At 38.6% G+C, this 15,296-nt stretch overlaps 1 protein-coding gene across 6 annotated transcripts in view; it reads left to right on the top strand.

Moving 5' to 3' along the window:
• Nucleotides 1-15,296, top strand: part of ppp1r13bb (protein phosphatase 1, regulatory subunit 13Bb) — a 63,995-nt gene that overhangs the window by 38,627 nt on the left and 10,072 nt on the right. For 2 of the 6 annotated variants that reach the window (XM_049482200.1, XM_007230918.4), the window contains 5 exons: nt 6,421-6,522; nt 10,610-10,784; nt 12,243-12,439; nt 12,738-12,878; nt 14,503-14,695. In XM_049482200.1, the coding sequence (XP_049338157.1) occupies nt 6,421-6,522; nt 10,610-10,784; nt 12,243-12,439; nt 12,738-12,878; nt 14,503-14,695 (808 nt within the window). Of the gene's footprint in view, nt 1-45; nt 269-5,539; nt 6,231-6,420; nt 6,523-10,609; nt 10,785-12,242; nt 12,440-12,737; nt 12,903-14,502; nt 14,696-15,296 lie in introns of those variants that run through there. The other 4 variants (XM_007230920.4, XM_049482202.1, XM_007230923.4 and 1 more) reach the window with 3 other exon arrangements.

The raw sequence follows: 15,296 nt of genomic DNA, 5'->3' as shown, positions 1-15,296 counted from the left end.
TGAGGGGAGGTGGGGGGAGTCGCAGATTCTGTACGAGTCAGTGGAAGAGGGAGAGGCACTGCTTTAGCGCACAGAGCCGAGCTCATGCTTTACTGCTTTTAATTTATGGTGTGTTTGAAAACGCGTTTGGGAGATTTTACACTGGAGAATATACGGCGGAGAGATGGAACTGAAGCATGTGGAGGCAGTGCAGGAATTAACAGCCGCGGGACAATGCAGCAAAATAAAAGTGCGCTCTTGCAGAATAACGTGGGGAAATGCTCAGCAGGTACAGTCTTTTATTGCACTGTGGGTGTGCGCTGCACAGATTGCTAATTCTAATGAATGTTATTTAATTCTGTAATTAATAGCTGTTACATTTCCATCAGCCCAGTGTTTGTTTTTTAGACAGATCACTCATAATGTGCAAATGTTATTGTTGTAAGTTTCTTTAATTTCTGGAAAAAACAAACACTAATTTATAAGACAGATTGGGAAGTGTCCAGAAGTGTCCAGTCCTTGCAAATGTCAGTGTTTCAGAACTGCATTGAACTGTGATTACTTTGAGGAACGCCACTGAAGGTTTAACCTACCACCCAGTTATTTGAACTGCTTGAAGCTTATTTAAACATAGCTCTAAAAAGTAAAATCAGTGGTTCAGTACAGAACTGTAAATACTGTACAAACTATTTAAATGGTTAAATGGTACTCTGCATTGTTGATCAAAACTAATAAAACCTTGTTTGGATGATGAAAAAACTACATTGCACCATACTTTCTTTTTAAATAAATATTGTGATTAAATATATAGCTTTGGGAAAAAATAAGAGACCAATTAAAAATTATAAGTTTATTCGATTTTACCAAATTGAAAACCTCTGGAATATAATCAGGAGGAAGATGGATGATCACAATCCATCAAACCAAGCTGAACTGCTTGAATAATTGCACCGGGAGTGGCATAAAATTATCCAAAAGCAGGATGAAAGACTGGTGGAGGAGAACATGCCAAGATGCATGAAAACTGTGATTAAAAACCAGGCTTATTCCACCAAATATTGATTTCTGAACTCTTAAAACTTTATGAATATGAACTTGATTTCTTTGCATTATTTAAGGTCTGAAAGCTCTGCATCTTTTCTGTTATTTCAGTTTCTCATTTTCTCTAAATGACTATATCCGTAAATGTTATCCGTAGTTTATATATATAAAAAAAAAAACAATGTTCATTTTACTCAACATACACCTATAAATAGCAAAATCAGAGAAACTGATTCAGAAACTGATTTTTTTACAGCTAGATTTAATCAAAACTCTCTTTAAATCAAGCAGTAACACACATGGCACTCCTGCCAGTCTGAGCCCTATGTATTATATTTACATGTAATGTACCCAACTGTCAGTAGCCAGTGGCATTTTGATGCTTTTCATTATGGCATGACAGAACAGTAACAGTGATTAATTATTTGCATAGATGGTTAGGTTATTACTTTGGCCAAGAATAGATTTAGCTACAAGCTGTGGGTGACCCAGCAACGCTACTCTGCCAGCATCTGCTTGAGATTTGTATATGATTGAATAGTAAAATCATACACTGGGTTATATTTCTTAAGCACAAACACAGTGGCGTGATTTTATGATCTGATCCTGTGAGTTTATGTAACCTGGCGCCTTTGATCATATCCGTAATGACTTCAGTGTGAGCAGTAAAGTGTCAGTGCACTTCAAAAGAGAAGATCCCCCTTTTGTCTTGTGTGTAATTAAAGCTTGATTTCCCGTCTGAGTAACTCTAGTTTTACATGCTGTCTTTACAATTGTTCCGTCTCTCAACATGTCTAACAAACAATCAATTACAATAGCAGTCACTCCACAGTTCTGCATAGTTAAAATTGTAGCACCCTGGCTGAACTGATTTGACCCCTGTAATGACCCCAGTTCTCACTCTTATATAATCTCTGCTAACTTCCCTCTTTACCCGACTTCCTCTTTTGCTCTGAATGCAGGGTTCAGTGAGGTCAGCCCAGGGGAGCAGTCGATTGGTGGATTTTTAGGATTTTGAATGCTTGCTCTGTTAGTTAACCCAGTGGTAAAACAACTGCAGCAAGACTTTCTGTAAACTTAGAGCTTTTTACATTAAAGCTGACAAAGCTTGATGTAAGTTCAGCTGTTTAATGCATAATTAAGATGAGTTTATGGCTATACCAACCAGGGGATGAAAGGACAAGGGTAAGCGAGATGTATTTACCTTTTTTGTTATTGTGTTTTAGAGTGCAAAACTGTCTTAAGTGTCTCTTAGTAGTAGATTTGTGGTGACTACCAGGGAATTCAGGGTCTTCCATTAATAATTTATTAGTTTGGAAGATATTTTAAGTATAATAAGGTGTAATTCCTTGGCTTGTCTTAAGGTAAAGACTGATTTATATTATTCTTAGAGATACACCAATATATGATTTTTGGCTTATGCATATATCTGATCAATTAGTTAAGACAATAGTAGCAGAAAAACTGATTGGTTATGCTTTTTGTAGCACCTAAAAAGCCTTTCAGTTTTTGTAGTTTGTATCCTTGCTGCTCATACTTTGCAAATGTAGTTCTGAAATATAATATAGTATTGTATTGCTGCATACTCTTCACCATGGCTCTCTGCAGGTTGTTGGAGTTCTTACGTTATAATCCCTGCCAGCAAACAAACAGTCCTCTCTTGAGCCCTTTTGGTGTTGGTCATTCCTTGATCACTTCTCATCCCTAAAGTGTATTGATTCTTACTTACTCGGAACCTTTCTCTGTGGGCTCTGAATACTTCAGTTTACAGAATTTTAGACAGTTGTGTATTTCTGTATTGTTGGTACAAGTTGATTTAGCTTAAAATTACAGTTTTTCAGGTGTTCTAAAGTTGTTTCACGTTAAATGTTTAAAACAAACATTTTCACTTTACACTCCTTGTAGTGAGTCTGTAAAACAAGTAATTTATATATTAAATTTTTTTTAAATATTTTTGTGCTACTAGTCGCACTTAAAATCATTTAATTTTCCTAAAATCTTCAGTTGGCGTTTTAATCTGGTGCGCCTTATGTATGAAATGTTCTCCGTCAGGTTGTAAGGAGCAATAAAGGCACTCTGCTGAAGTGCAGCATTATACAGGAGTTTCAGTTCAGTTCTCCAGCACCAGGGCTGAAGTAGCATTAGCATTAGTCGCTAACCTCACTAGCTCTTTCGTCATTCAGAGGTGAGTATATTGTATTGTATTCTGCGTGTTTTTGTGTTAAAACAGGCAAGGTGAGATTAATCGCTAGCTAATATCTCCCTGGCTCACCAGGTTTACTCAGTGTAACTGTGAGGCATTATTAACTTAGTTAGCTACACCCACCACCACCACCACCACCACAGAGCAGCAAGACCAGCTGAATTAGAAGTTCCTTATAGTGTCTGTGCCTTACAATCCATGTATGAAAATAGACCAGAAAATGTACGTTCATTGATAGTGCGCTTTACAATCCGGTACACCTTATAGTGCAAAAAATACGTTAACAATTATACTGTTCTAACACTGACTTTTGCTCCCCTAGTGATTGTAAATTAACATTCTATGTGTCTGTAGATCATTAATTTAATTTAATATAAGAGATTTTCCTTCTGTTACATAGTGGTGGGCAGCAACTATGCTAATAATGACAATCCCTGTTGTTGCAGAGAAGCCTCTGATTGGGTGCTTTGTACACTGCTATCTCCTCACTAAGCCCACCCTCCATACACCGGTTCAAGACCCTTTTTCGCAAATTTTTCAAACCTGCTGAGAGGGGGAGACTCGCTGATCTAGAGAGGCAGGATGTACTTTTTAAGTCTGACTCTAACTCTTTTGACCCTGACTTTGCGGTATACGGATTTCCAAAAGACAGGCTAGAATTGATCGGCTATCATCTCAGCCAATGCATAACTTCAGCTAGTCAGCCCCCAGACGCTCCGCACCTCATCAATTACTTTCTGTGCCAGGAGTACCCGAGCTGCTGAAGAGAGGTGGACTCCATCCAAAGAAGCTCCTGATCATTTTTCTGATTGTTTGATGCTTTCTGCATGTTTAGTCAGCGGGTGGTGGACCCTGACTACGTGTGGGCCATATGGCTGTCATATATTTATTGTGTGAATATATATATATATATTTTTTTTCTTTAAATACAGACAAACAAACAAAAAAGCAAAGTGGTATTTAAAGAAAATGATATTAAATTAACAACAAATAAAATAAAATAATAAAAGCAAGATGCAAAAAAAATGTGCATGATTTTTTGTAGCTTTGTTTAGCTAGACAAGCCTTTAGCAAAGTAAATAGCTTCAGACTGCTGTCGAACAGTGACTGCGCTTACATAATGTAACCTGGCAGTGCCTCACTCCAGTATAAGAACTTAAAATAGAAAACATAAACACAGAATTTACAAATACACTGTGTTTGATACTAAATTTTAAGATATGCATTTTTTTTGGCAGCTATACCATGGCCCAAATATAAAATCACTATATTTCCGGGTATTTTTTTCAGTATCAATATTCTTGGTGATATGATTGATACTGAAAGATGTTTCATACGTTTTAAGAATATAGTATTGCAACAAAATAAATGTTACATTTTAATTTTGTAACAATTTTAAATATCCAGTAAAACATAGTTTGTAATAAATAATTATAATATAATCTAATATAATATAATACATTATTAGATTATATTATAATTTAATATATTAAAAATTTGCACTGCTGATCGTAAGTGGTGAGCTTTAACTGCTGCTTATAAAGCTTCACAGTAAATAGCAAAACAAGTACAAAACAGACTACGTTCAATAGAGAATACAATTATCTATTATCACAGTATAGATTTTCTATAGGTTAAAATCATTCCAACTGATTGTTGTGTACAATACAATATGGCACTCTCCCAGCCCTGATTTGCACTGCTGCAAGTGAGTGGTGAGCTTTAACTGCTGCTTCAGCTTCTTCAGTCTAAATTACAGTCTATTGAAGCGATTGTGTGCTCTGTGAAGTAGCGAGTTAGCGTGTTTTTTCCTCTGAATCTTCGCTGCATGGCAGTTCTGCTCCGCTGCCATGACGACAGCGCGGCGATGGGCGACGTGACGGACAGCTCGCTCTTATGGGGCAGAATGCAGAGTGACAGAGTGTGTGGGCCTGCTCTCCGTCTCTCTGGCGTGGTGGACCTGTTTACCGCTCTCAGCTGAAAAACGCAGCCATTGCTCTCCCTGATGAGCTCAGCTCAGCTCACAGCGCAGGCCGACGCTAGCATTAACACTCCGCCTATAATTAAGCTGTGAGTGTTTATGCAGCCACAGGTCACTTCACACCCTGCTCTCACCACACTGAACCCTGCAGAGCACAGCTCACTCGCCCTCTCTCTCTCTCTCTCTTTGTCTTTCTCTCCATCTCTCTCTCTCTCTTTCCCTCTCTCCCTCTCTCTCCCTCTCTCTCCCTCTCTTTCTCTCTCGCTCTCTCTCTCCCTCTCTTTCTCTCTCGCTCTCTCTCTCCCTCTCCCTCTCTCTCTCTCTCTTTCCCTCTCTGTCTCCCTGTCTCTCTCTGTATCTCTCACTCTCTCTCTTTCCTCTTACCTGGTCACTTTTTTCCTTTCCCTTTTCCCTACTTTTGTCTCCCTGAAACTGTTCTGTATTTTTACTTTACTTCACTCTACACTCATCCCTTTTCTTTCTCTTTCTCCATCTCACTCCTTTCCTTTACTTCTCCTTCTCTTCTGGCAATTTCTTCTTTCTTTTCCAAACTTTCTCCTTCTACTTATTTCTAGTTATCTCATTTTTCCTCCCTCTTTTCCACCTTTTCTGTTTATTTATACATTCTCTTTCTCTTTTTCTCTTACTCCTTATATTTCCGTCTATTTGTTTTTATTTTCCTTTCCTCCACTTTTCTTTCATGTTCTTATTCTCGCAGTTTTTCACCCTTTCTCTTTCTTTCCATCTTTTACTCCTCCCCTCCATATTTATTATTTTGTTCCTTTTATCTTTTACAACCTCTCTTCCCCGTCCACTCTCTTCCACCCCCTCCTCTCTCTCTCTTTCTCTCTCCATCTCTCTCTCTCTCTCTCTCTCTCTCTCTCTCTCTCTCTCTCTCTCTCTCTCTCTCTCTCTCGTATTCTTTGTCTTTGACCCTGTGGTATGTTTAATGGAGGCGTCTCGGCTCAGAGAGGATGCTGTTACTGCTGCTGGTCTGGTCGTAGAGCTGGAGCTGTCTGGGCTGCTGTAAATAGAACATAGTGCTCATCATCATCATCATCACCAACATCATTATGTTAATAAGGGTGTTTTGGTTTTGATTTTGTTTTGGTTTCTAAAAAAAAAATATTCACTTTCTTCTTCTTTCTCTCCTCCAAACCCTGATTACCTGGTCCTCCTCCCTTTGGCCCCGCCCTTTCTCCCGCTCTCTCGGCAGGTGGGGAACCCTCGCGTGGAGCTCACTCTCTCAGAGTTGCAGGAGATGGCCACGCGACAACAGCAGCAGATCGAGGCCCAGCAACAGATGCTCGTCGCTAAGGTAACCCTCTCAGATGTGCGTGCTGTGGGTGGTCCTGCTGTGTCTTTTTGTGTTGAGCAGTGTGCTTTTATCCACTGCGAGATCAGGCAGAAATGTAGCACTGGTAGAGGCTTTCAGAATTGATAGGGAAAAGATCCACAGGTTTTGCCCTGTTGAGAATGCTGTTTGTGTTCTTGTTCTGGGAGGAGGCTGACAATCATTATTTTGCGTTAAATAAATTTTAAGATTTTAGCATAAAATTAAAGAACAATCCCTATAAAATAAATATAAATATTACATGCTATAGTGTCCATTTACACTGTTAACTTTGTTTTTTGTTTCTGTATTTAATAATCTGTTAACATTTTCTAGTTGCATATACTTTCTTACATAATTTTTGAGATGTAAGAAAATATTGATAAAGTGTTGTGGCATTATTATTTGCAAATAGAAAGCCTTGATTATTTTAATGTTAATTTAGATGTAAACATTGGTGGCAAACAGTGGTTCATTTTGTGTTGTGTTTGAATCCCACCCACTAGGTTGCAGTGTCATTAGATCCTACTGCTCTGATTGGATTAAAAGTAAAATTTGTTTTTACACAGATTTTCCAAATACAAAAATGGTCCATCCCTTGCTGACAGTATTGCAGTGTATTGGGATATATTATGTTATATTGAATCATAATCCCTGTATCGTGATACGTACTGTTTCACCGCATTCTTGCCAAAACACTGCCCTAGTGAACAAAACAAAACAAAACCTTTAGTGAGAAAAAGTAACTAAACAATGAATGCAAAAAAATGTAGCAGTAACATTTTATCCTAAAAATATTGGGCTGTTTCTGTTGGTCCATTACTCTCGATGAGATAGGGGTTGAGTAAGACTGGCAATTCTGCATGAAGTAGCACTCTACTGTAATCCAGATTTTTGCTTATTTGCCCAATTACACCGCATCAGCACTTCTTGTACGAGAACAACATCTGTGTGACTATTAGCATAAACTGCTTGTACAAATGCATGACACGTTTACTGTGTCTGAATCAGCATGTGTTGTCTGAGCCCTGCACATTGACAAATGTGTCAACATTCTGTCAGTTATTTCTAAAGACCATGAAAGCTTTGAGATAACTGTTTGTACACATCTAATGTCTGAATGCAGAAAAGACCTTTCAGAACATTTTGCTGACTCTGATGTAACTTCAGTGTTTTTATACAAGATATACAAAAAATGTGATTCCAGTTATGCACCTGCTACACAAGTTGGCATCTGTATGCAATTATTTCCAGGGGTGATTTGTACAGTAATGTATTGTATTTGTATTTTCTGATAGGGATGTTATAGGAAAGTATAAAATATTGATTTTGCCGTGTTGTAAAACCTTTGCAGTTCTTTTAAACTGATCACAGTCTCCTGGAGCTTTTTTATATGGGATAGTAAAATCTCATCTAGTCTGTTCACACTGGGGGTGCACTTTAATGAGGAGTGTAAAGAGAATTGAGTCAAAATGTCTAAATACTGTTTAATGTTGATGACAAAGGTAAAATGTGCTTAGTTTGTATTACTCAGCAAATCCAAATAGGGTATTATTAGATAGTAAACTTGCAAGATGAAATTTTTGCTGTGGTCCTTTCCTTTTTTTTGTTATGTTGGAACTGTAAAAGATGGAAATAAAATATAATCTTGCTTAAATTATTAAGGAAATTATTTATCTTTAACACGTATAACGTTTTAGAAATCAAGCCATCCATTTACTCGCTTAGATATTTAAAGTAACATAATTTTCACTGAGGATGCCTAAACATTTTTAATGTCAGTGAAGTTATGAAGGCATAACATGGGTCTATATGAACTGAGCATGCTTTTTGTTTGTTTGTTTTTTGGAGAAAAAATACTGCCATTTGCATAAGGTTGCCTTGAGGCAACAAAATAAAAACATTGCTTTACAAAACTTATCTTCAAATAGCTAATTATACTTGTTTACATATTCAAGTGCATATACATAATTTATTAGTAAAATAATTTTAAATTAAACCATTAAAAAATATATATGTTGGCAGAATTCCCCTAACAAGAGTGGTTTAACTGCATAATGTTACCCTGAGGCACCAAAATAATCACATTGCTTTCAAAACATTTAAAACAATAAAATAGGTAATTATGCTTTTTTAGATATTCGATGGACAGAGCCATTTATTTTGTGGCATTATATTTAAAAACAAATATTTAAAAAATGAAACGGACAGTGTAATAATAAAAACCGAAAAAGTGTTTTGTTGCCTCGGGGCAACACCATGCCACATAGAGGGTTAAGTGTGTGAGGTCAGCTGTGGGCTTTTAATAGTACTTCTGAGTGGGTGTTTACAGCAGTGTGTGCTGAGGTGATGAGCTCATCTGTTTACTGCTGTAGTGATATTAGTGGCGAGAACTGCAGTGTAGTGCAGGAGTCTCAGCCAGAGCCCACACAATGCCATTAATGTAGCACCGCTGCCTTAGTATGTCCAGTATGCTGCGGCAGGCATTTCGCACCAGCTCAAGCCAAATAGCTCCTAATCACAAGAACAAAGAGCGGAGTGAGGAATCTGGAGCTGCTAAATATGTGTTGATTTGCTCACAAATTCTTTTCGAGGATCAGTCCGGTCTTAGCCGGAGCTCTCTGAGAATGATTAACGGATCTGTTTTGCGATCTGTTGTCAGAGCAGCTGCAGATGGAGAGTGGCTGTTTTCCAGAAAGGGATAATGGAGAGCTGAGTATAGCCAGTGGTTAGAAGTGCTATGATGGCACTGAGCTTCCAGTCACTGAGAGGCCACCGCTGCGGAGCTATATTTAGCTCTGCCACTCACACTCACTTACTTCAAGCACACTGTTTTAGATCACGTGTGTCTGTGTTTTGTTAGAGAGAGAAAAAAAAAAGAAAGAAAGAAAAAAGCCTCAGGGTTTCATTCATTATCTTTTCTTGCATGTCTGTGACACCCCCCCCCCCCCCCCTCATCTCTAAGCAGAATCACTTGGGTGTCCCACTGTCTTCTGAAGAAGATCTGTAGAAGAAAGAAGTCTGTGCATTGCCTTTAATAGTGACTGAGGCGTATGCAGTGTGAGATGATGATGATGATGTTGAGGAGGAGGATGATGATGCGATGTCCTCAGTGTACCCTGTTCCGTGATGGCGTTACAGCTGCCCCAGGCTTAAAGAGCCTGTGCTCCACTCGCTTATCATGCACTTAGAGCTCAGTGAGAGCTTTATACTCTCTTAACATCAGCCCGGATGAGAGATGAGAGAATTTATCGTGGGTGTGTGTGTGTGTGGGTGGGTGGATTGGTAGTGTGGTGGGATTGTTAAGCTGCAACGATAGATTTTTTACGTGCAACTGCGTATGCTTATTGCTATAAAAATAATAATCACAACAATTATCATCAATAATTGTTATTGTTATCTCTTAGTTTCCCCTTACACACAAAGTATAATTTATGCTTTGATCCACCAGTAAAAGGCACATTTTGCACATGCATTCCTGGACAAGCTGAAAGACATAGACCCGTCTCAGAAGGTGAAAGAAGGGTAAAGTTAATGTAGTTGGTACAAATGTTGAGCACAATACTCTCTCTATTAAAGTAAGTGGAGGATCGGCATGTTTTTGAAGTTGCTGCATAATGTTGCTTTAAAGAAAAGTTGCATATAATTTAGTTAACACTGCTAACGTTTCATATATAGCTCTGGAAAAAATAACCACTTAAAACATGCAAAATGCATAAAAACCAGGTTTATTCCACCGAATATTGATTTCTGAACTTTTAAAACTTCCTAAACATGAACTTGTTTTCTTTGCATTATTAGAGGTCTGAAAAATTTGCATCTTTTTTTATTTCAACCATTTCTCCTTTTCTGCAAATAAATGCTCTAAATGACAATATTTTTATTTGGAATTTGGAAGAAATGTTGTCTATAGAATAAAACAACAATGTTCTTTTTACTCAAACATAAACCTATAAAAATCTAAATCAGAGAAACTGAAGTGGTCTCTTTTTTGAATTGTATGTAATGTACACTGAAATGTAGGATACAGGCCCTTTAATGCTAACTCTTTTTTTCTATGTGTTTTTTATAGGAACAGCGTTTGCGATACCTTAAGCAGCAGGAACGGCGGCAGCAGCAGGCTGTGTCTGAGACTGAGAAACTGCAGAGGCTAAAGGACAGAGTGGAGAGCCAGGAAGCAAAACTCAAAAAGATCCGAGCCATGAGGGGCCAAGTGGACTACAGCAAAGTTATCAACGGCAACCTGTGTATGTAGCTTTCAGATTCTCTACACAGGTAACTGTGGAAGGCACACTATAGCCATTGGAAACTGCTACAGGGTACTGTTACCTTACTATTTTCACTGTTTAGGAGTTTTTTTGTATGTCCGAAAACATCTGCATAATTTAACTATAACATCAATCTACATTGAAAACTCTATTATTCAATATAAGATTATAAAAAGTCATTAACTAGACAACTGTAAACAATAGTGTATATATATATATATATATATATATATATATATATATATATATATATATATATATATATATATATATATATATATATATCATCTTTTCTTATTTACTACGTTTTCTTTCCTTTCATGTTTTATACCACATGTAGCTTTGAGGACAGATCTGCACACTCTTGGTATTTTAATCTCAGTGTCTTCCTGAACTGCAATAGTTTTCTCAGCATCTTGAAGGAGTTTCTGGAGGTGCTGAACAATACTTGTTGTTTTCCTTTAGTCTGTGAAGCTCCAGCTCATCCCAAATCACCTCAAATCACCATCTCAGTTGGGTTAAGGTCAGGGGATTGTGGAGGACAAACACTTTTTGTCTTTTAAAATTACTTTACAATGTATAAAATACTTATGTATACATACTTATATGTATATGAATATGTATATATGCATTGCACACACACCCCCTCCCCACACAGTCTTTAAGTGAAAACTGAATGAATTCTTGTTAGACTAAGTCTGGATTATTGCAGTGAATAATAATAACAGCATGCAGTCCCAGATGGGCGAACTCACCCACACGCTCTGCTCCATATGGGATCACACTCAGGCCAAAGCTCAGTTGTGAAGTGTGTGGGCATAAGACGTGAGCTCTAAATGACAGTCATCTTTAAAGTATGGGAATATAGGTCACTCCTGGTCTTCAGTTACCATCCATTTGAATAGTTTATGGTTAGTCAAGCTTGCTGAGCTGAAGTCCTGAGATTCCTCAGATCTGCAAAGCTATAAATCTTTATTCCTGCTGTTTTTGTTTTTGTTTTTGTTTTAAGAGGCTAGAATTACCATGGAGTTTCTCATTCTTATGATCTCCCCTGTAATGTAATGCAGTTGATGATCCAGGACTTGTTGTGTCTGAAGTTTACTTCATTAGCTTTGCAATGGAGCTACAAGCTCGATAAATCATTCTTTTAATTACACCAGTCCCATGTTAACCATCTGAGGTGGCAGACTTGAAGAAATGCTCTGAAGGGCATGTTGTTAGCGTTGTTTTCCTTGCATAATTTTGGACCTGTAGCCTAGCAACAAGTAGAGTGCAGAACACAATATCATCCTTTCTGCCTTGTGTAAGCTCTGCATGAGATTTTTATTTTTATGGCCCTGCCATAGAATTTGAACTGCTGTGAGTGAGTTTAGAGTAGCTGCAGGCTATATTCTCTGTGTAAGTGTGTTTATATGCTTTTGTATGTTTTGGTACCAGCTGCAGAGATCGAGCACATCAGCGGGCTGTTCCAGGAGAAGCAGGCTGAGCTGCAGGCGGCCGTGCTGAGGGTGGATCAGCTCAGCCAGCAGCTGGACGACCTAAGAAGGGGCAAGCTCAATGGCCTGCAGACCCTGGGGGGCCATGTCACCGGCACTGCTGCCCTGGAGCTTCGCAAACTCTACCAGGAACTGCAGGTCTGCAGGACACACCCACATACCCCTGCATGCACACTGCAGTTAAATACACAGACATAAAGTGTGTTGTTTCTTAAAGACACTGCTTAAAGAGATGATCAGTCCAGAAATGTACACTCTTCCTAATTCGCACTGCTCTTATGTAACAAACCTAGTGCCCCTGGTAGTTGCTCCAGGTTTCCCTCAATGATTACGACTTCAGTGCCTGAGTCAGCTGTGCAGCAGATGTGTTTAGAGCTATTACTTTGTTAATGGGTACGTGTTGATGGTGTTGTTTGTTTGTGTATGTGTGTGTCAGATCCGTAACAAGCTGAACCAGGAGCAGAACAGTAAGCTGCAGCAGCAGAAGGAGCTGCTGAACAAGCGCAACATGGAGGTGACGCTGATGGACAAACGCATCAGTGAGCTCCGGGAACGCCTCTATAAGAAAAAAGCTGAGGCACGTCAAAAAGAGAACCTGCCTGTAAGGCCAGGAATGCACCACATGCATGCACGCACACACGCACACTCAGTGTTTTTGTGAGCTTAAAAATAATCCACCATGACGTGTGCAGAGTTAGTACAGAGCTGACATTGTGAATGAAAAAAAAAAAAAAAAACAATGTAAGAAGCAACTGTTCTATTGAATATACTTAAAGCTCACCTTCCGTCGTTTTTTCTTTCATTTTAAAATGTCTAGTTGTGGTCTCTAGTATGAATGAATGACATGTGAGCCGTTTTTGTAAAAAAAAAAGTGCTCAGGTGTCTCTGTATAGCTCTTTTTTAATGGACTGTTTTAGGGGTGTGTCCAAAATGACCGGATTCCAGCTTTGCTCATGAATATTCATACATGCAAACAGCATGCAAATATCTCTCCTCTGAATGGCTAGGAGCACTGCGACGCCCCTCCACCGCTCTGCCGCTCACTGCCTCCCACCTCCTAACTGATGAGCGGTGATGTTGCGTCGCTTCAGCTCCGCCTCTGGGAGTTTCTCGAGCCAAGGTGGGCTGGTCTGTGAGTTTCTGCCTACGTAGGCAGAAAGATAATTCAAAATTCACCCGTTTTTCGGAGGGGGGGAGGGGGGATTTCTTTGCTTAGCTCCTGCAGACAATGGGGGCTGCAAAACAGTTTAATGTGCAGGTGTACACATTCAACTCGGAGAGACCTACTGTATTCCACAAAAAACAAGAAAAATCGGATTTTCGCGGAAGGTGACCTTTAAAATATGATTTTGGTCATTTCTGTCATTTTTTTTCTCTTTCTCTATTCTCCTTTTTGTTTGAGTACAGTTGCCCAAATAAAACAGTAAATGCCAACATCAAAATTAAACATCATAAAAAAAAAAAAAAAATAGCTCTGAAAAAAAAAAATACTTGAAAAAGAGTTCCTTTGATTTTGCCAAACTGAAAACCTCTGTAACAAAGTTATGCAAAAGCAGTGTGTAAGACTGGTGAAGGAGAACATGCCATTTGGTTATTCCAGCAAATTGATTTCTGAACTCTTAAAACTTTATGAATATGAACTTGTTTTCTTTGCAATATTTGTGGTCTGAAAGCTCTGCATCCTTTTTTATTATTTCAGCCATTTCTCATTTTTTGCAAATAAATGGTCTAAATGACAATATTTTTATTTGGAATTTGGGAGAAATGTTTATGTGGAAATGTAGTTTATAGAATAAAACAACAATGTTCATTTTACTCAAACACCCATATACCTATACATAGCAAAATCAGAGAAACTGATTCAAAAACTGAAGTAGTCTCTTAATTTTTTCCAGAGCTGTATATTTCAGGAGCAGGATCAGCTGTACATTAAGCTTAAAGCATCAGAAAGAATAACATAAGCCTGCATTAAACTGTGGAAATTAACTGTATTCTCTGGAATGACTGGGTACATTTGGGATGAGATATTTTAGTGCAATTTGTGATTTAGAACTGATTATCAGACCTCACTATTCTTCTTGTAGTCTGAATGCAGTCAAATCTTTGTAGTTAAATTCCAACTAAATTCCATCTAGTGCAAAGTGTTCTTTCAACCGTTTATTCCCATATTTTTACTCACTCTCTTTTTTGCATTTCTACAGTTAAATCGAGCAAATGGCCCTCCTTCCCCTCAACCCGCTCCAGGCAGTACAGGCCGAGTGGCAGCAGTCGGACCCTACATCCAGGTGCCTGTGCCAACACGCCCAGAAAGTGGCTACATGGTTCCCCCAGACCCCCTCAAACCTCAGACACTGGGCGTGAACACACCAGCTAACAATGCTCAATCCAAATCAGGTCAGTCACTGTGTTGTTTCTTGTTTCATGCTTTTCTAGCATGTCAAACCCAGACTATTTATTCAGGGATAAATAGCAGTGTACTGTGTCTGTATTGTAGCCCTTCAGTTTGGGCCTGTCTGCATATGCATGTGATTGTTCTGTCATTGGTTAATGTAAAACCTTTTAAAAATGGGTTGCAATATGAGGGTACTCCTATTTAGCACACGCTTTGAACATTGAAGTCATTATAGATAAGCAAACATGCCATGAGCTTGTGTGTCCAGCAGAGGGAGACCTTGTGCTGATAAGAGATTGAGTCACATACCGTAGTTAATTTTTAAACCATAGTATTTGTTTCTTTAGTACCGTAATCTTTTCCAGTGGGAATGCAGAGGAGAGTTTTATTTTTACACCTAAGCATGTGTCCCACTCCTCCCACCTCAGCCTCCATACTTCTTTTTTACTGTTTTATGATTTAAATTTTTTTTTTCTTTCTATTCTGTTCTAACCTCTTGTGTGATCTCTACGGTGTGCTGTGTGTGTGTGTCTGAGTCTCTCTCTCTCTCTTTCTCCTTTCTTGGCTGTACCTGTCTATATTGTGCTGTTGTGCTTTCTGTGT

This window comes from Astyanax mexicanus, chromosome 1, assembly GCF_023375975.1.
Source record: "Astyanax mexicanus isolate ESR-SI-001 chromosome 1, AstMex3_surface, whole genome shotgun sequence".
In the NCBI taxonomy this organism is placed as follows: Eukaryota; Metazoa; Chordata; class Actinopteri; order Characiformes; family Acestrorhamphidae; genus Astyanax; species Astyanax mexicanus.
Note: the sequence above shows the minus strand (reverse complement) of the source record. Positions and strands in the feature narration are given on the sequence as shown.